Source organism: Pelodiscus sinensis, chromosome 5, assembly GCF_052426305.1.
Source record: "Pelodiscus sinensis isolate ZL-2025 chromosome 5, ASM5242630v1, whole genome shotgun sequence".
NCBI lineage: Eukaryota > Metazoa > Chordata > Testudines > Trionychidae > Pelodiscus > Pelodiscus sinensis.
In genome coordinates, this window is record NC_143056.1 from 43,294,178 (window position 1) to 43,313,462 (window position 19,285).

The 19,285-nt window shown below is 46.6% G+C and overlaps 1 protein-coding gene across 3 annotated transcripts in view; it reads right to left on the bottom strand.

The window, feature by feature from the left end:
* IFT43 (intraflagellar transport 43) overlaps positions 1 to 19,285 on the bottom strand; it is a 67,974-nt gene that overhangs the window by 23,643 nt on the left and 25,046 nt on the right. For all 3 annotated transcript variants that reach the window (XM_075926852.2, XM_075926853.2, XM_075926851.2), the window contains exons 4-5: positions 3,215 to 3,247; positions 2,577 to 2,623 (exon numbers count right to left, since the gene is read on the bottom strand). In XM_075926852.2, coding sequence (XP_075782967.1) covers positions 2,577 to 2,623; positions 3,215 to 3,247 — 80 coding nt within the window. The remainder of the gene's footprint in view (positions 1 to 2,576; positions 2,624 to 3,214; positions 3,248 to 19,285) is intronic.

Consider the following 19,285-nt stretch of genomic DNA (forward strand, 5'->3'; position numbering starts at 1 on the left):
CAGGACACCACAGCACTTGGCCACATAGAGCCAGAGCCGCCCCTGGGCATGCTGGTGCGTTTCGTGGGGTTGTTGCCATCAGCCCGGCTGCACTTGCTGCAGGCTGCCATCCAAGGGGTCCATCAGGGGGCTGTCAGGATCCAGGAGGCCCTGAGGGAGAGCGTCCACCCCGAGGAGCCCTCAGAGCCTCCCCAGTCCTCTCCACTGGGGGCTCGTGCCCCATTCCTCCCTCACGTCCTTCCATTTACCCCTCCCTAGCCCTGATGTCAAATAAAAGACACATATGTTCAAAAATAGAAACTGGGTTTATTGAACAAAACTGGGGGGGGGGGATGAACCTCTGGGGAGATTGGGAAAAGGAGGTGGGAGAAGGGAAGAGAGAGGGTGGGAGAGGGGAGGGGGAAGCCTGGGAGGAGTGAGCTGGAAGGGGGAAGCAAGGGGAAGAATGGGGTGGGGAAGCTCAGGGCTCATGGTTGGAGGTCTCATCCGACCAACTTGACTTTCATGCAAACCTGCTCCTGGGTTCACATGTGGCCTTTGGTGGCCAGGCTGGCAGCTATCGTGCCATAGATGGCTGCATTCCTCCGTCTAATGTGGAGATCATGGACATTGGGGGAATCCCCCCCAAACCTGAATAAAGTCCATGATCTCCACCCAGGACCAGGCAGGCGCCCGCCTTCTCCAGCCCCTGTCAGGCTCCTGGGAACTGGCAGACTGCTCCTGGGGAGCGGTGGAGGGCTGACTGCCAGTGGTTTGCTGGCTCATGTTTTGGGGCCACTGGATCAGGGGCCCCGGTGGCCACTGCTGGCTCTGGGCTGGCAGGCTTGGAGCTGGCACAGGCACTGTGGCCAGGGTCTACCCCTTTAATAGCTCTGGGGCTGGGGGAGAGGAGAGTAAGTTTTCCTGGTTATGCCCAGAGTGGCCACCAGGGCTCCCTGGGAAGGGCTGGAGGTCCCCTATTTCGAATTAAGTGTCTTCACAGCACTTAATTCAAAATAGCTATTTCGAATTTGGCGTTACTCCTTGTAGAATTAAGTTTACCAAATTCGAATTGGCATGTATAAACGCTATTGAAGTTAATTCGAAATAACGGCTGTTATTTCAAATTAACTTTGCAGGGTAGACATACCCTTAGTCAATCCTGCTAAACTCTGATTCATGGTGATATTTTATGGCCCTCAGTTTTATAGGTTAATTAAAACGGGGAAAAAAATCAGCCTGGAAGTTTGATGTAGCTCCTAGGAACTGTGGATGAGTGTCTGGGCCTGCCAGGCCTCTAGACATATGAAGTTAATATCTGTCCCAAACTCTTCCTTGTAGATTTTTGCAGCTGTTTCTCTTGGCTAATAACATAGTTTAAAACAAACACTAGTTGCCTGGTGCTGGAGGAGCAGGCAACATTAACGACAAGGCCTGGCAGAGATAAAGCCTGCCCAAAAATCTGGGGTACCTCACAGCAGCCAGTCCACTGCTGGAAAAGGGTAACTCAATGGGGCATGTGCTCAGCCCATGTATATACAGAATTTTGGATTAGGGGGATGAGATTTTAGTAAAATAATTCCATGATGTCTTCATTAATATAGTAATGGAGAGGGGTAAAAGATTTGATAGCTGATGAGAGCGGGTTATGGGGCACGCAGGAGGCTGTTAGAAGTGTTAGTCCTGAAGAGGCACAAGAGGGGATGTGTCAATAGGAGGAACAGGAAGAGTTTAGTAGTAGAATTTATCACCTTTTGAAATAGGGGACCTACTTGTGACACTTTCCCCTTCCCCCAACCATCCACTGACCTTCCAGCCTCCTTCCCTGTGCAGCCAGACACAAACACGTTCTATGATCTCTCCATCTTACCAAAAGTAAAGGTGGGACCTCCCTGGTCTGTCATCTTCAGGACTTGAGTGGTCTCAAACCCCAGAGTTTGCTGGACAAGGGGAAGTCAAGGCTCCCCTCCGGCCCTGCTCCCCACCATTGGCTCTGTTGCCTTCACCCCTGCCAGGGCCATGTTCCTCACCACCAGGAGCGCCAATCTGGCTGCTCTCCCAGCCTCAGGCCCCACTGCCTCCAGCCAGGATGGGGTTCATTTCCCACTGTGCTGGCTCAGGTGGAGCTGCGCTCCCTGCCCCTGCTGGCCAGGACTGCGCTCCTATGCACCAGCCTTGCTGCTGCTGGGACTGTGCTCCCCGCTGCTGGGACTGTGCTCCCCACTGCCAGCCCATCCCCTAAACCTGGCCAGATGGGGATCTCTGGTCCAGCAATATCCCAGACCATGGATGTTGCTGGACCAGAGAGTCCCAGATTTCAGAGGTTTAACCTGTATTTGATTATTTCTACGTTATTCAAGACTAAGGCTAAGTCTATGGGTAACCTCCCTCGTCCTCTTTCCCTAAAATACTGTCCCTACTAATCTCCATCGCACCTTCTCCAGGTCTGCAGTAAAGGAGACCTTTACTCCAGCATTTCTCATCAATGTGATGCACTCTCCTGTTTGCTTCCTCCAGGACAATTCTGCCCATGCTTCTGGGGATCTCTAGAAAGCACAGGACATTTTTTTCTAGCAGTTAAGAAGATGAAACCTTACCTCCTCCATCATCTGATCCCTCCAGGCTCTGCTGCCTGAGGCGGTGACTGCAACAAAGCACAATAGGAAAACCATTTCAACGACAGAAGTATTTATTCTCATGTCCCCTCTCTGCCACTGAAGTCTCAGTCCCCATCAGACGCTAACGCTAGTTTTCCCATGCTGCGGAAGACTTGGGAAGAGCAAGCATATTTTATCTATTTATCTCCTCTATCAAAGCCTTCAGTGCGTGGCTCTCACAAAGCTTAATTCTGCAGCCACCTGGAAGGACTATTCAGAACAGAGAGTGTACCATGGATTCTGTGGACAGCAGGACCTGAGGATTCAGGATCCTGGGCAGCTGGAAAAAAAGATAAACTTTTCACCCAAATTCTTGTCTTTTTCTGTCCTCATGGAATGACAGAACAACTATGCATGCCGCCTCTAAAGGAACAAGAGTCAAATTATCAGCCCTGTCCCTCAGGACAATGGGCACTTCAAGCACTTTCAGGCAAGGTTTTACATCCCTGACGGTGAGCATGGTGAAATTCAAAATCCAGTGCCAGCAGTTACATGCCCATACTACACTCTAACTGGGAATTAGGGGCCCATATCAGAAAAAAAATCAAGTCTTTCATTAGCAAAAAAGGAGAACTTACTCTTCTACTTCTTCTGCAGTTTTCCGCCCTGATCTGTAAGACAAGAAGCCCATGCTGAGAAAGGGCCAGAGGGTGAGGCAGACACATCTTTCAACACATTGCTTTGCAGAATAAGAACAGCCTCCACACATCCCTGGGGACATAAGTCACTTCAAGCACAATACAACAAGCCTCACCTTTGAAAGGTACACACAGGTGGATGTTGGCCCCCTGCATACAAAGAAACTACAGCAAACTTGGTCGAGAGAGGCAGGTTAGCAACACACCAGTAAGGTTAGCAACACACTGCTCTTTGAGGTTCTCCTAAATTCTTTTGTTCCCATTGCGCATTAGCTGCAGGTAAAGCTTCCTGTACTCAAAGGCCAACTCCTGAGGGATCGGAAAAAAAAAGTCATGCTAGTTCCGGGGCTACATTCCTGAGAGACCAATATGTCCCTCCTGACCTCAGCCATAGACAAATATTGTCTGGTTGTTTTTGTAGGCCAGGGGGCCCACCCAATGCTGGGCAAGTTCAGGTCAGAAATGCTGTCGCTGCAGCAAATCAGGGCCGATCCAGCTGAGTTAACAGGAGTTCATAATAATAATGGGGTTGGGGGAGGTGTAGGCAAATGGCAACTCTCTCGCTCTCCACCCCAGCAAGCCCAAAAGTAATTCAGTTCCGATTAGGGATGCTTGTTCAATATTCAAAATGTAAAACATGGAGGTTGCTGAACCAGCACTTTGAGAAGTTAATTAAATGCCAGGTTTCTTTTTAGCAGATACTCCATCACTCGCTGATTGCTTTGGCCATTTTGCAGAATGAAGTTTTAACTCTGTGCGCTGGGAATAAATATTCTCCCCTCTTCCTGGTGTCTTCCTGGCGCTGTGACAAAGGATACAGGCACTTTCTTCTCCAACACACCCTGTCCCAGGAAGCATCACAAAGCCATGGTCACTACTATTCCCTTGCGCTTCTCCCATCAAAGTAGCTCAATGAGATGGGAAAGGCTTCTCTCTTCATTCATCCAACTCTCCATTTTAACAGGTCTCAAGCCTCCTCTAGCCTTTAGTGCCTAATCTGTCCCTGGGTGGATAGGGAGCAGGGGACACAGATTCCCATCACTGAGAAGAGGAAGCCAAGAAAAGGTTGCTGTCTGGGAGAGACGGAGAGGAAGGACAGCTGCACTCACAACCACTGCTGAAGCTTTCACTCTGAGACACATAAGAGAGAACTGAAGCTAAATTGTAGACAGGCCCCAAACCAAGTCGAAACAATGTCACTGATGTGGCCAGAGTTGCAGCAATTTAGGCAAGACTAGAACTTGTTCTTTACTAACTGAAGGGCAGCCATTCAATGCAACAGAACTATAGCATTTAGGAGAGAGCTTGCTTGGTGGGGAGGCAACTGTGTACAAAGACAGGGATGGAGACGGACAATGCACCAATACCTACTACCACCACCCTGCTAACACAAGAAAAGCTAAAAATCAGCCAAGAGGGCCCATCAGCAGTTCAAACTAGAGGATCTACTTCAAATGGAAGAATCTGAGATGGCAGAGATGAATTATGTACCATTTTATCCATCTCTAGCTATTCAGGGCTGTTTCATTCCAGCCTATCCTTCATTCAGCCTATCCTCCAGGGCTTTGCCCAGTCAAGATTTAAACATTCCAAGAAAGGGGCCTTTTTATCTCTTTTTTTTTGGGGGGGGGGGGGACAATATCATAGACTCAGACAGCAAGAATATTTTGTGGATATTCAATCTATATTTTCCTTAGCTTCATCCCATTACTCCTGGTTACAGCCATTTGATGGCCTTAGGGTTTACACTCTTCAGATCCTTGTACACAACTAGTCTGACCCCTCAGTCATCATTTAGCCATTCAGCACCTACCTAGTTCATTTAACCTCTTATCACATCACCAAGTCACCACAAATCCTTCCACCTTCCAGGAGAAGCAAACAGCAGTTTGTAGTGAGGCACTTGTAGATCTAGATACATAAAGCATCAGGTACCAATAAAAAGCATCCAAGATAATGGGGTGGTTTCCAAACACCCAAACAAGGGTTTAGAGCTGCAAGAAAACTCCACGTGAGTGAAAATGTACATGACTGGACCAGCTCCTCACATAGAAGAGTGGAAAAGGAACTCAGAATGGATCAAAGGGCTTTTTTATATACAAAACGTGTCCATCACAACTGTCTCTTGCTACAACTGATGAAAGAAAGAGACCAGGCACCATTATTTATTCTTTGTACTGTGGTAGCATCCGGAAGGCTTCATTCAAAAATTATGGGCCCATCCTTCCAGATGCTATACAAACATGCAATACAAAAGTCAGCCTCTGCCTCGAAACCATTGATAATCTACTGGGACAGGGGATGTCTCTGATTGTGTATGTACAGTACTCACACAATGGACCCTCTGGGTGATACACATGCATAATAAAAGAAACAACAAAGCTGGACCTAACCCCAATACATAACCCACATTTGTCACCTCAGGAAAAGCCTGAGAGACTACAGACAGCAAAAATCACAAACTCTGCTGAAGCAGTAGGACAAGCAGGTTGCCAATTCAAGGGTCTTTATCGGAGGTCAACCTACCTCCAGACCTGTTGGCACTGGATGCTTAGCAAACACAGGGAAACCATCCCTGTTTACTTTTTAGTTCTCCAGCTGCCATTGGAAGCCCCATGTGCAATTTGCATTTGATCTTTCTGTTTTAGGCGCTGTGGAGTGCCCCATCCTGAAAACTGGCTCTGCCTCAATGCCAACTGCATCAGGCTGGGACAGACATTTCATCCTTCTTAAAAGGTAATGCTCTGGGTGCACAACATCCTCTTTATCAACCACAAGAACACAGTTTTCCATGGCTAAGGCAGAGTAGCAAGAAGCTTGGATTTAATCATCCCAACCATGCTTGGAGAGGTTTCCTATAAATTTAATCTTACATTCCCAGCAGCTCCCGACACTGAATTCTGCTCTTACCAGTTCCTCCCCCTCCAGCAACAAAAGCATGGCACAAGGAGGGCATCAAACACATACAGAATGGGTAGCTGTAGATTCACCCATTCAGATACACTCACTCAGAACAATGCAAGTGAGGCAATATTTAGACAGAACTATTTCTCATTCAGGTGTATTAAAATACCACAAATCACTAGCTCCTGTGAAACAGACCTCAGCTCAGCCAGCTATTTCTAGCTATCCAGCAAGGTAAATTTAGAAGTTATTCAATGCTGGGGCAACTGGACACCTGCATCTTCATTCTCTCCCACTCTAACATTTTGTGATCAAACCAATTTCTTTCCAGGGGCACCACAGGATGGGCTAACCTAGTAATTTGGCCAGCTCAGCTCAAACTCTTCACATAGGAGCTGCCACGACTCCCACATTCACTCAGTATCCCTGCAATATTCTCTTCAGCTCTGGCCAGTTGTCAATCCCTGGTTTTAAAGGAACTGATGGAAGAAAAAATGGCAGCAGGGCTGCATAACAGATCTCAGAACTATAACACACTCCTGCATCCATCTACCCTCTGTCCCATCCACCTGCTGTGAAAAGGGAGACAGATCTGCACCTGTTCAGTAAATGTCTTTTTGTCTCATTCTATACTACCAGTAAGAACCCCTTTGTCTCCAAAGAACTTAGATGAGGAAGTGACTCAGCCCCCACAGAAATGTGACTGAGTTGCTACAGAGCCTCTTGCAAGCTTTGTGCTGAAGAGTGAAAGACAGTTTTAATGTAGACATCATCTCTGTTAAACTGTTTCTCTCTCATTTAATGGAATACTATGGAGATCTAAATGGAGATAAAGTGGCAGGGCTCAGAGAACAGCGAGGATGCTATCTTTATGCAGCATGACAATGTTCAGTGGTTAATTAGACACCGTTAACCTATTTTAGCAGGGGACATAACTGGGATGAATGGGGGGAAATGTCCTTGAAATCATTTAATGTCCATAGCTCATGGAGGACCCTAGTTACACTTGTTCTGCAGGACAGCATGCTCCTGAGCTACAGCTGAGCACCAGAGGTCAGCCTGCCACAGGAACACCTTTTATCCTGGGGAGGCAGGAGTGTTGCGTAGCTAGGTAAGAATAAGGGAAACAATTATGATGACCTGTCAGGTATACTAAGGCATTGTTCAGGGAAAGAATGGATCCTGAATCTGATGGCAAGGGCTGCTGGGGATGATTGGAGGCAGGTGGCCACACTGGATATTTGATGGGCAAGTGAAATTCAGATTGTTGGACGTTTCCACCAGCTTTACAGGAAAGAGTGGGCAGGCAGAACTCTTTGGGCCTGGGTGTGTTTGTTTGCTGTGGTCATTTTGCAAGGCTTGGGCACATACAGTATAGAAACCCCAGATGCCTCAACATTCAATAAATCTGTCCTCCCATCACTTAACAAGTGTGAAACCAGCTCTAGCAGCAGGGACGAGGAATGAGGAACTATCAATATTCCAATCTAAGAACAAACTGCCCCCTATGCTAATGTTGACCATCCACCCCGGATCTTCCAGGACACTCCCAATTTTTAATCTCCTGTCCTGATGTCCCCATGAAGCACTGAAATGTCCCGGAAAGCGCTGAGGCTCCAAACACAACTAGAAGCGGTTCTGCGCTGCTGTTTCCCCCTCCCCTTCCCTCAGCTGGGGGAACAGCAGGAGCAGGGATACTTCCTGGAAGCTTTCCCTGCTGCTCTGGAATCCAGCCAATAGGAACAGTGGGAGGCAGTGCCTGTTGGGAGCATGAAAAAGCAAGTAAATTGTGAGGGAGGAAGGTGCAGGAAACTGGTGCGTGGCTCAGCTGGGCTGGGGGTGTGTGCAGGAAACCGGTGTGAGGCTCAGCTGGGCTGGGAGGGGGGGCGCAGGGAATCGATGTGTGGTTCAGCTGGACTGGGATGGGGGCACAGAGAATAGGTGTGCAGCTCAGCTGGGCTGTGAGGGGGGGTTCAGGGAACTGATGCGTGGCTCAGCTGGAATGGGGCAGTGCGCAGGTAACTGGCACGTGGTTCAGCTGGGATGTGAGGGGGGGCGCAGGGAACTGGCACACATCTCCGCTGGGCTGCAGGGGGCACAGGGAATCGGTGTGTGACTCAGCTGGGTTGCATGGGAGGGAGGGCAATAGGAAACAGTGCACGGCTCATCTGGGCTGTGGGGAAAAGAGGGGAGCCAGAAAGCCCAATGTGGTGGGGGCAGCAGGGGGCCTGAAATGTCCTCCCCCGATCTGGAAACATCCTTCATCCAGGACCAGTCAGGTCCTGAAGGTGCCAGATCAGGGAGGTCCAACCCCTACATGAAGTCCCCTCCTGGCCAAACACTCTACCCCCCGTCTGCTCCTGCATCCTCCTTCCTAGCCAGACACCCTAACTCAAGTCTACTCCTCACCCTCCCTCCTGGCCACACACTGCATCCTCCCTTGCTCCTGCTCACTCCCTCTGGCCAGATGCTCTATTCCCAGCCTGCATCTGCACCTACCTCCCACCCAGACCTTGCAATGTCTCCTCCTTCTGCACCCCACCTCCCGCCCAGATCCTGCACCCCATCCTTATCCCACATACTGGCAGCCCTGTCCCATATACTGAGCCTCTCATTTTTGTCCCCACCCCAGAATCTAAGTGGGTCCATAAAATCTACCAGAAATGTAAATCTGACCTATGAGAAGCCCTGAATCTCAGTCCTCTCTGTCCCTTCTTCTCACCCTGTGCAGCTGGAGTGCCTGAGGAGTGAGATGTCTCAGTTGGAGGCCACCTCAGTGAGGGTTGGAGATTTTGGGAGGAGTTTTTTTGTTTCTTGCTTGTGCTATTCCCAACTGATTTTACTGTGGGTCAGTGACCCCCAACCCAAAAAAGGTTCTCCACCGCTGCCATAAATAAAGAAAACACTGAAACCTTTTGTGTTGGACATAAATTTTTTACTTTATTTAAAATGAAGTTTGATAAACTAACAGGAGAACGTTTAAATGCTTAATCTGTTTAATAACTAAAATTAAACCATTCTCCCTAGCTGCAGTACTAGCAAAATGGCCCGGGTGTAATTATGTAATTAACAATGGAAAGGTTTGCAGTAAGGCAGGTTGTTCACAGGCCAAAAAGTTTAAGAACCACTGAAAGAGAGGCACCCCTGGCCTCTCCCCACCAGAGACTGCCACAGGCTCTCTGCTGCTCCACATGGGCCACAGAGACATCGAGTCTTTTACCACAGTGGTGAAATCACTGTGTCACTCTGGTGTAGATGATGGACAGACTTCGTGAGTCTTCCTCATCCAAGCAGTTGATGATTTAAACAGCGAGTTAAGATGCCATGTGAAAACACCTGGCACATCCACAGAGTTGCAGGATGTATCCTTTCTCTACAGAGAGGGTTGTCATAACTTGTGTGTGTGGGTAAACAAGCCCTTTGTGAGCTCTGTGAAGAGGTGAGATGTGAGATATTTTGACTTCCAGCTTCAAGGGATTTGTTCTTCTGTCTTTAGGCTGCACATTGTCTAGACCTGAATGGAGTTAGCTGTGACAACGCATTTCTGAGTTATTCTGACACACAAAATGAAACCTGTACTAAAGGCCCCATGTTCAGTGAGAGAAAGCGCTGCTGTAAGAAGAAGTCAATTCAAAGTCTCTCCAATTTTTTTCAAAGATTACCTCTACTAGGCAATAGGGCTTTTACTGACTGGTCCCTTATATTTTTGAAGGGTGACAATGTTAACTGGTTCTTCTTGGGTAATGTCAACAGACTGCTTTGGGCCCAATCCTAGCTTAAAGTTTAAATTCGATCAAATCTTCTGTAAGCAGATTGGGAAGATTTGGCAATTATTATTAGGTATCATTTATATAATATAGGCATTGCCACCATGGTATTGACATATATATATAGGCATTGCCACCATGGTATTGACATATATATTTCTCAATAGCTTTACATATAAAATAGCCCAGCCCTATTGGAAATGTACCTTTCAAGTAGGGGTGGTACGGGTTAGTGTCATGGTATTCTCCTCCCTGTAATTGTTATGGTTAGTTCAGTATTGTCATTCTGGCTTGTGGAAATGGAGGACACTTCACAGTTTTTCTGTAATTTCAAAAAATGCAGTTGCAGTACATCTCATTAGGGATATAAATTCCCATTAATCAGTCAACTAGTTGATATTAGGTCACACTGGGGCTGCTGCCAGCTCCCAGCCCACTCCAGAGCAGCCCCTGTCCACAGCAGGCTGAACTTCCCACAGAGAGAGATTGCTCTGGACACTGGTGCAGTCCCTGCCTGCAGGACCCTTGGGTCCCCCACAGATAGGGACTGCTCCAGACGAGAGCAACTCCTGTCTGCGGTGGGCCCTCTGTGGGGCCGGAGCAGCCCCTTACCCACAGCAGGTGGGGAACTGCTCCAGCCCACTCTGATTACCAGTTAATTAGAACCAGTAAGCATAATCCGTTAAGAGGACTAAGTAAGTTGTCCCATGAAATTGTGGGATAGCTCTAGATGACTCCCAGGTCCTGAGTCAAATGGGTCTGCATCTACACTGCAAGGTAATAGGTCTTGGATCCTGGATCTCATCTTGAATCAAGGTTGAACCGCTAGTGCTGTAGTGTCATGGGACCCTAGATCGGGGGCCTGGGTTAATGCAATTGCAGTATAGTTGCATGGGAGGGTCCTAAGGTGCCCAAACCCATCCCTGTTAGTAGAAGATGGCGGGAGAAGTTCTTAGAGGGGTCACATGACACCTTTTACTTGTGGTCATGTGTCCTTCTTGACCCTGGATATACTACCCCAGGGGTGGGACTTCCTGTGTCAAGTGGGTGAGGCCTAAGGAATTGGGGTGTGGCTAGTGGTGTCAGGGGACGTGACTAGCAGGATCAGGGTCTGTGGCTAATGTGTCCTCATTTTTGGTTCAGAAAATATGGTCACTGTACCTATGCCACAACCTCTGTGGGACCCTAGCACATAGCTATGATGATGGTTAAGAGTTACACTGAAAGGCTGATGTTGAGAGGCCTTTTGTTGGAAAAAATATTCAATTCTGTCTTCCTTCATCCTTCTGCTCATCCCCACAGGACAGTGCTTCCTGGGCAAAGAAACCAGAGCACCTTTGCAACATGGTATCTGGTGACCAACCCTCCATCTACTGGGACCCAGCAAACAAGCCTCCTCAGACGGCTCACCCCACACAACACATCTATGTTGCATTCAGATTCTACCTGCCCATATTCTCTATAGCACTTCAAGAAGATGTGAACAAGTTAGCCAGCCCATGCTGGCAAGATCTAGTCAATGGGCAAGATTCAAGCTGCACTGGAAGATACGCCTATTCCTGTGTAAAGTTTGCCCCCTGCTGGCTATAATTGGAGTAACATTCCTTGTCAGGCTCAAGGTGAAACTCTACACAGAAAGCTCATGGGACAACAGAACAGGAAAAGTATTTTGCTGCTTATTGAAGGGCAGGTAGTGACAGAGATCACGTGCAAAATCAAATGCAGTATGACCTATCTGGAGAGGACATGTGCCTCTCTCTTACACTGAGGCTCCTGTTTGTGCTCTTGCTCACTTTCATGGTTTGCTGACAAAAAGAGACATGGCTTAGGCAGTGGCTCCCAACCTTTTCCAGATGGGGACCCATTTTGACAATTCAGGAAGACTTGGTGACCAAGGGCAATTCAAAAAATGTGTGAATGGTTCCTTAAGAGCCACCTGGGGAGAAACCTGGTGACCCTTTTGAAATGTAATGGCGACCCATATTTGGGTCCCGATCCATAGGTTGGGAAACCCTGGCTTAGGGTAATGACAGCAGCATGTGGGGCTTCGAGATGTATGTGAGCAGCTGCATCCCTACTTTGGCCTGAGGATGTAACTAAGGCAAGTGTCTGGGCGGAGCAGAGGTGCAGCTTGCAGTGCTACCAGCAGACACAACATTTGTGTCATCTCAGGCTGCACATCATGCTCACCAAGCTCCCAATACGCACATCTGGCTGTAATGGCTGAATGAAAACAAGGAGAGAGAGGCTTAGTAACAGGCATCCCACCATGAAGGGGTGTTAGGTAAGATGTTGATCTCCCTCACAATTCTGCAAGCAGCACAGCTCCAACAGGAAAGCCCCAGCCAGTGCAGGTTCCTATAGTCTATTCTCCATGGTTCTGTAAAGTATAGTTTTAAAGGGGTTGCTACGCTTTTCCTTGGAGGACTTGCCCTAACATCCACACTTTATTTTTCTTTGCTCAGTTACCGCCCTGGAGAACAACAGTAACATCAAAATGGCACCTTATCAAACACACCTCTATGAACTAGGAATGTAAAGGGGTAACTGGCTAACCACTTACTTGGTCAGCATTACTTTACCAGCATGCTTATGGGGTAACCAGTTAACCAGTGCCCAGCTTGGCTGAAGCAGCCCCCCATGCTCCAGCCCAGCCAAAGCAGCCTTCCGCCCATAACACTGTGCAACAGGCACTCCCAGCCCAGCTGGGCCTACCACACCACAGACAGGGAGGTGTTCCAACCATCCAAGCCCATGACACAATGTCATTGGAGAGGACCAGACATCTTGCAGACACAGACAAAGAAGACTTCGCCAAGGCTCTCTGCTGGTGGTGCTGCAGTCCTCAAAACTATCACAGAGAGGGGAAGTGCTCCAGACTGCATGCTCCCCAAATGATCAAGAAAAGGTTTGGAGAGCAGGAGGCCACTACATAGTTTATTTTTTCCATCTGGCTTTCACCACTGGAGAGGTAAAAGGACAGATCTGGACATGTGTGTACAGACATGCAGGGTAGGAGACTGGGGCATCTGCAAACTTGGGGGGAGGGTTCAGTCTGCATATTAAGATATTTCTTGGCTTGTCTAAACCACTTCTCTTTTATAAATCACTTCTAACAAAATCTGCTTCAAGTTGCCCTCTTGCTAAAAAACAAAAGAAGAGAGGGAGATGTGATGTTCAAACATACATTTTGTTTAAAGAGAGAGTGGCTTCATCACAGGAAGAGAAGGGTTAAATGTGAAGAATCTAATACAAGTGACCAGCATTCTCTCTCTCTGCATCCAAACAAAAATACCGAAATCATGTTTGTCCCAGCACAGACTGCTGGCTCAGAAGACATGGGCCCAGATCTAAAAAGCCGCCTGTAACTAAAAACTGTGATGAATTAAAATAGGAAATATTTCTCTCACCACTTGCTACTTCCCCACTGGGAGTCTCTGATGCTGCCTCTTCTGCCCATTCTTTTTTTTGGCTTTTTACTGGTGCTGAACGTAACCAGCAGCTACTAGAGCACTATCCTGGCAATGACATAGAGGGACAAGAGGAGAGGAACCAGTTATCATTCCTGAAACATACAGCCTATTTTTTTAAAAAAATATATACACAAAAAAAAAACCAAAAAGCTCCCCTAACACACACCCTGGGCCTGCACACCTCAGCTCTACTGCCAACTTGATGTCCTTGACACGTGCTGATGGCATGGAGGCGGCTAGCACCAGAACAGCCCAAGAGAAAGAATGAGAGGCCAATGGAGATTTATGTGAGGAGAGTGAGATGGACAAGGTAAAATTGTCAGGAGGAGTTGTTAGAAAGTAAAATATATTGTGACAATTCCACTCCTGCCGTTCATCAATAAACTGACAGATCATTTAGTGTCAATTAGGAGTGATAGATGGACAAGTCCCCATGATCCTGGGCCAAAATTAATGGCTGGGAGGGAGAGAGTGATTGAAAACGACGGCTGACATTGAGAGGAAAGTCCTGAAGGTCCCCAAGGGGCCATTACTTGCCTCATTCCCTTGCAGATCAATGCAGGGACAAACCCAAAAACAGACACTTCAAGTCAAAACTTAATCAGACTTCCTTTCCCCCCTTCTCCTTGTAAGTTCTGCTCCCTGGCCTGGCCATCTTGCTCCCCTCTGCACACTCTCCATCAGGCTGATGAAAAAAGCTACAGGTGGCAGAAACCTGTTACAGGTTTCCCCACAACCAAGGGCCTTACTTAGCTCCTAACATGGCAGTACAAAAGGGAAGCCCTTTCTTAGATTTATTTCAACACTGTATTGGGACTACATGATGAAAGAAATGACATGTCCTCCTGCCTTGCCATGCCCAGATGCAGAATCTCATCAAAACTTTACTACTCCCACTTGCTAGACAGGGACAGCCAAAGATTCTACAAACCAGCTGCTCTCAAGGAACATTTCATACAGATAAGAGAGCATATTTTAAGTCCTATCTTCTTGTAACAGACAGCTTTAACTTTACTTATCTCCAGAGCCTGCAATTCATTCAAGTATTTAATCCCGTAAATCACATTCCTCCAGCTTGAGTGCCCAATGCTAACACTGCCCACAGTTCAGAGCCCAAAACAACTTCTGTACTCAGGGCATGCCACCACCACTGCAATGCTTGAGGGTGCATCCCACCTGCCCTCAATCTCTAAGATGTCCACCAATGCTTCTCTGCGATCACATGCATTCCAAGGCATTATATTGCCACTCCTGGCCCAGGACATTTCAACGTAGCCATGATCCAGGGCATATCCTGACCACACCTATTCTCCAGAACACGCCATCATTTCTCCAAAGGCAGCAGCTTCCGTTATTCCTGTGACCATCTTTTCCCAAAATGCCACCATCGTGGATCCTCCATGTCCACAACAGATTCATGTGTGCACATGGTAGGGTGACTTCCAGATGAAAGCTGCTTGTGAAGGCGCCTTGAATTGGCTGTGTATGCTCAACCACAACATTAGACGCTGAGGAGAGGATCGTGGAAACTAAACCACAGGGCTGATGAGAATGAAGGGAAACAGACCCAGGTTTCATGCAATGTCCTTACAGGAAAGCAAGGACAAACAGACACTAACAGAGATAGAAATGAAAGAGGCTCTAAAGGAAATGTCACAGATGAGGACAGCAGTTAATTTGATTGAAAGGGACCCTGGCAAGTACTTTTATTTAAAATACTTTCACTTATAAAATCCTTACAAATTCTCTTTGCCTGAAGCCTGGACTTTTCCCATTGGTAAACATTTCCCCCCCTCTTTTCGTCTCATGACGCATAAGCCTACATGGCAATAAACTATTTACTGTTTTTCAGAAGTGTCAGCAAGGATGCCATCAAGGGCATATTCAGCACAGCTTTTATAGCAGAGCTTGGGTTCCCTCTGCTGGTTGAAGAGCAAATTTACAGCAAAACAAACATATTGCCATTCATTTGTATAGCAGTATCTCTAGGTACTTCTATAGTCCCCATCACCAAAGAGCTAGGGCTGGAATAAATAGCACTGGGGTTGACACAAAAAAAACCCCTGTTTCTTTCCTTTCTCTCATCAGATAAATTAAAAATAAATAATAGAGAAAATTAAACTGGAGGGACACTCCATTGTAAGAAAAACAGATGATGCCAAGTAGCAGTGAGGAGCATTATAATGGTCACAACAGGATCCCAGGCTCTGCTATTTAATCTCCTTCTCTCAACTTCCACTTCTATAAAACAGGTTACTAATAAGAATAGCTATTTCACAGTTACTGGGAGTTCTAATTAACCTGTACATGCTTGATCCTTGGTAACCTTATTTATAAAATGTGCCACTTTGGTGGCCTCTAGAAATTTCAAGACAGATTTGTAGATGCTTTTGGAACCTTTATGATGAAAGCCCCTATTCATGCAAAGTATTTTTTTAAACAAAATAGAGTATGGAGAGAACCGGAGGCTACAGTCCCCATCCTTGCAACAATTTAGAGAGTAATGATCTGGCAGATGGAGCCAAGAGTATGGTGGAATGTATGTTAATGACATAGGTTACCCCGCTGAGACAAGATCAGGGAGGATTGTGAGGGATTCCAGAAGGGTCCAGCAAAACTAGGAACAATGGAAAACAAAACAGAAGATGAAATTCTGCCATGACAACTGCCAGATGGCACACTTTGGAAGGACACTTTCAAGTGACTTGCTCACACTGACAGGCTTTGGAAACTGGTAATGTAGCAAGAAAGAAGTCTAAGTGCCCCTGCAGATAAATCAACAAGGCTACCAGTGCAACAGCATCATAGAACAGGAACTAAGATGTGAAGCTTCATAAGGGAACAGAATAATAATTCCAAGGCCATTACATAAAAAGATCCATAGCCTAGCAGATCAGCAATACACCTGCATGTGACAGAAAAAATCTAATTACAGTCCCATCTCCAACCTTCCCTTCTTAAATAAAAGTCATTGAGGATTTGTCTACATGTCGATTTTGCACTAAATTTAACTCCATCAGTTTAGAAACTGATATATTTGAAGGATGCAGTTCTCTGGCATGGGCACAGTTATACTGGTATAAGAGTGCTTATAGTAGTAGCAGCTATATCAATGTAAGCACATCAATAACTGCATAACTGTGAGAAGAGTGGTGTACTAATTTAACTAGATGGCCTTTCAAACCAATATCATCAGTCAAATTGGTACAAAAGCTGTGCATAGATAAGCCTTGGGAAAACAGAGACAACCAAGCTGCAGCAACATGTGTGACATCAGCCTATGACACAGACACTTCACAAGCAAAATCTAGTATGAGATATGCCATAAAAACAGCCCTAGTAGCACTGGCATCTTGGAAGGAAGAAATGGAGACAGATGAAGAAAGCAATATTTGAAGAAGCCACAGCTGGAGTCACACACACAAAAAAAAAGATAAAAAACAAGGGTCTATCTAAACTATCTGTTCAATTAAAAAAAATCAGAATAACCCCCACTAAAGCAGTTACCAGAAATGATCATAAACATTTTTTTATGGCCCTTAATTCTAATCAATTACAGGGGAGCTAACAGCCATGCTAGGCCCCTGGGCAAGATGGAAGGGGCCGGCTCTATGCTCCCAGAAGGAAGAAGAGGGGGTCTGGAGCAGCTAGGGTTGCCAGGTGTCCAGTATTCACTCGGACAGTTCGGTATTTTCGGCTCCTGTCCAGTAAAAAAAATTAAAAGAATACCGGACACCTAAAATGTCCGGTATTTTCTGAATTTTTCCCTGGCCAGGAGGTAAAAATGCCGGGCACCCGGCAAACCTACAAGCAGTCAGCGCCCGGCCTCCCCCAGACCTCCCTTCTGGCCCCCAATACCCCCAGCCCCCTGATCCCAGTCCCCATACTTACCTGGTTCCCCAAGGCTGCGGGCACAAACTGGCTGCCTGGGTCTTAGTGCTCAACTTCTCCCCTGTTCCTATCCCTGCACTCATTCTTAAAGGGGACATGCTGTTTTAATGCTGATTTATTTATTTGGCTTAAGTCCTTGGAGTCCTTTTTGGTTTTTTTTGCTCAACAATTTTGGTCTCCCCCCTCTTTTTTTCCCCTTCAACAGAATTTTTTCCCAGTGTTTTGGGTTTTTTTTTTTGGAGGAGCGGTGTTCGGTATTTTTGTTTCAACCATCTGGCAACCCTAGGGGCAGACCATACCCGCTCCCCCCAAGTTCTCAGAGCAGCCCAGAGTACACCATGTGGTGCTCCAGTGGTGATTTAAAAGGTCCAGGGCTCTGGGTGCCACCACTGCTGTAGTAGCAGTAGCAGCAGCCAGGAGCGCAGGAACTTTTGAATTGCTGGGTCCTGGGGCACCTGCCCCCTTTGCTGCTCCCCCCAGCATGCCTGATAATTCACATTAAGGGCCATTTCCACTGACTGTTGGAGAGTTACTCAAGCCAAAGATGCCTGAATGCCAACCTAACCAGTGTCAGAATACAGATATCCAGGCCTGTGTTTAAAGGCCTATACTTTAAGGACTTAGATTCTTATCACTAGCTAAGTGATAAGAATACATCTATATTAGACGTATAAAAGAATCAAAATCACAAGTCTGCCTATGTCTGGGCCGTCTCTCACTGTGGCAAGTTGAGGCCTTCTTTGGCTAAGCAGCAGGGGCAGCCATAAGCTGGCGAGCATATGATCACATCCCTCACTTTTCAAACCAGTCATGATAAAATTAGGCTTTTAAGAAGGTGATTCACTCCAACACTTCCAGATAAAACAAAGATCTCAGAATGTTTAAAGAAAATTTAAGTTGATAGTTTTCTGTTTGGCAAGAACTCACTTATCAATAGTTGTGATTGTGAAACCCTCATTTATTTATTCTGTGTCTTTATGGTCTCCACTTTTTTATTGTTAATCTGTATGGTCTAGGATTGGCTCTTTAATTGTTTTTACCTGCTGTATACTTAATATGGGTGGATGTAAATCAAAGTTGGTGGGATATAATTGTTCAGGGAATTATGTTACAATACATCACGATTGATTAGTAAAATTTCACTACAATGATTGGCTAAGGGAGAGCTGAGACTATAACTGAATAAATTGGGGGCTAACAGGAGTTGGGGGGAGAAAGCAAAATTGGAATCATGCTTCCTGGAAGTTAACCCCAATGAACATTGAATTGTCTTCACTTTGGGTATGTTTACACTACCCTCCTAGTTCAAACTAGGAGGGTAATGTAGGCATACCGCACTTGCAAATGAAGCCCGGGATTTGAATTTCCCGGCTTCATTTGCATAAGCGGGGAGCCGCCATTTTTAAAACCCCGCTGGTTCGAACCCCGTGCAGTGCAGCTACACGGGGCACGAACGAGGAACTAGCGGGGTAGTGTAGACATACCCTTTGGACTTCTGGTTTTGTGGCTCTCTGTCTGCGTGAGAACCAGGGAAGTGGGAGGGTGAAGGGAAAATGACTTACAACCAGGTCTCCCATAAAGATGGGCCATTCTCCTTGATCTTCTCTCTTGCTCTTTTATTAGATTTGCATCTAATTTGATTTGAAGCTTTCCTAGGCAAGGACCTGCCACATCAAATCTCTGAAGTGTCCAAAACACAGATGCCCTGCACCCAACTCCTGTACCCTGAGAACTGATGGGTTCAGGTAGTGCACTTTCCTTCCTCTCTCCCTCACACTACAGAACCCAGATGATCCACCTTACTATGTTCTTTTAACAACAAGAAATTTCTAAGGGAAGTTACTTTTTCCAAGAAGGTTCACTGCTGGGGGAAACCCCTATTTCATTTAGTCCAGTATGACCTTTGCCATATAGAACCTACTGAAGGGATCCTGAATGCTCCATCCTGTCCACAGGGCCCCATGAGTCAGCATACT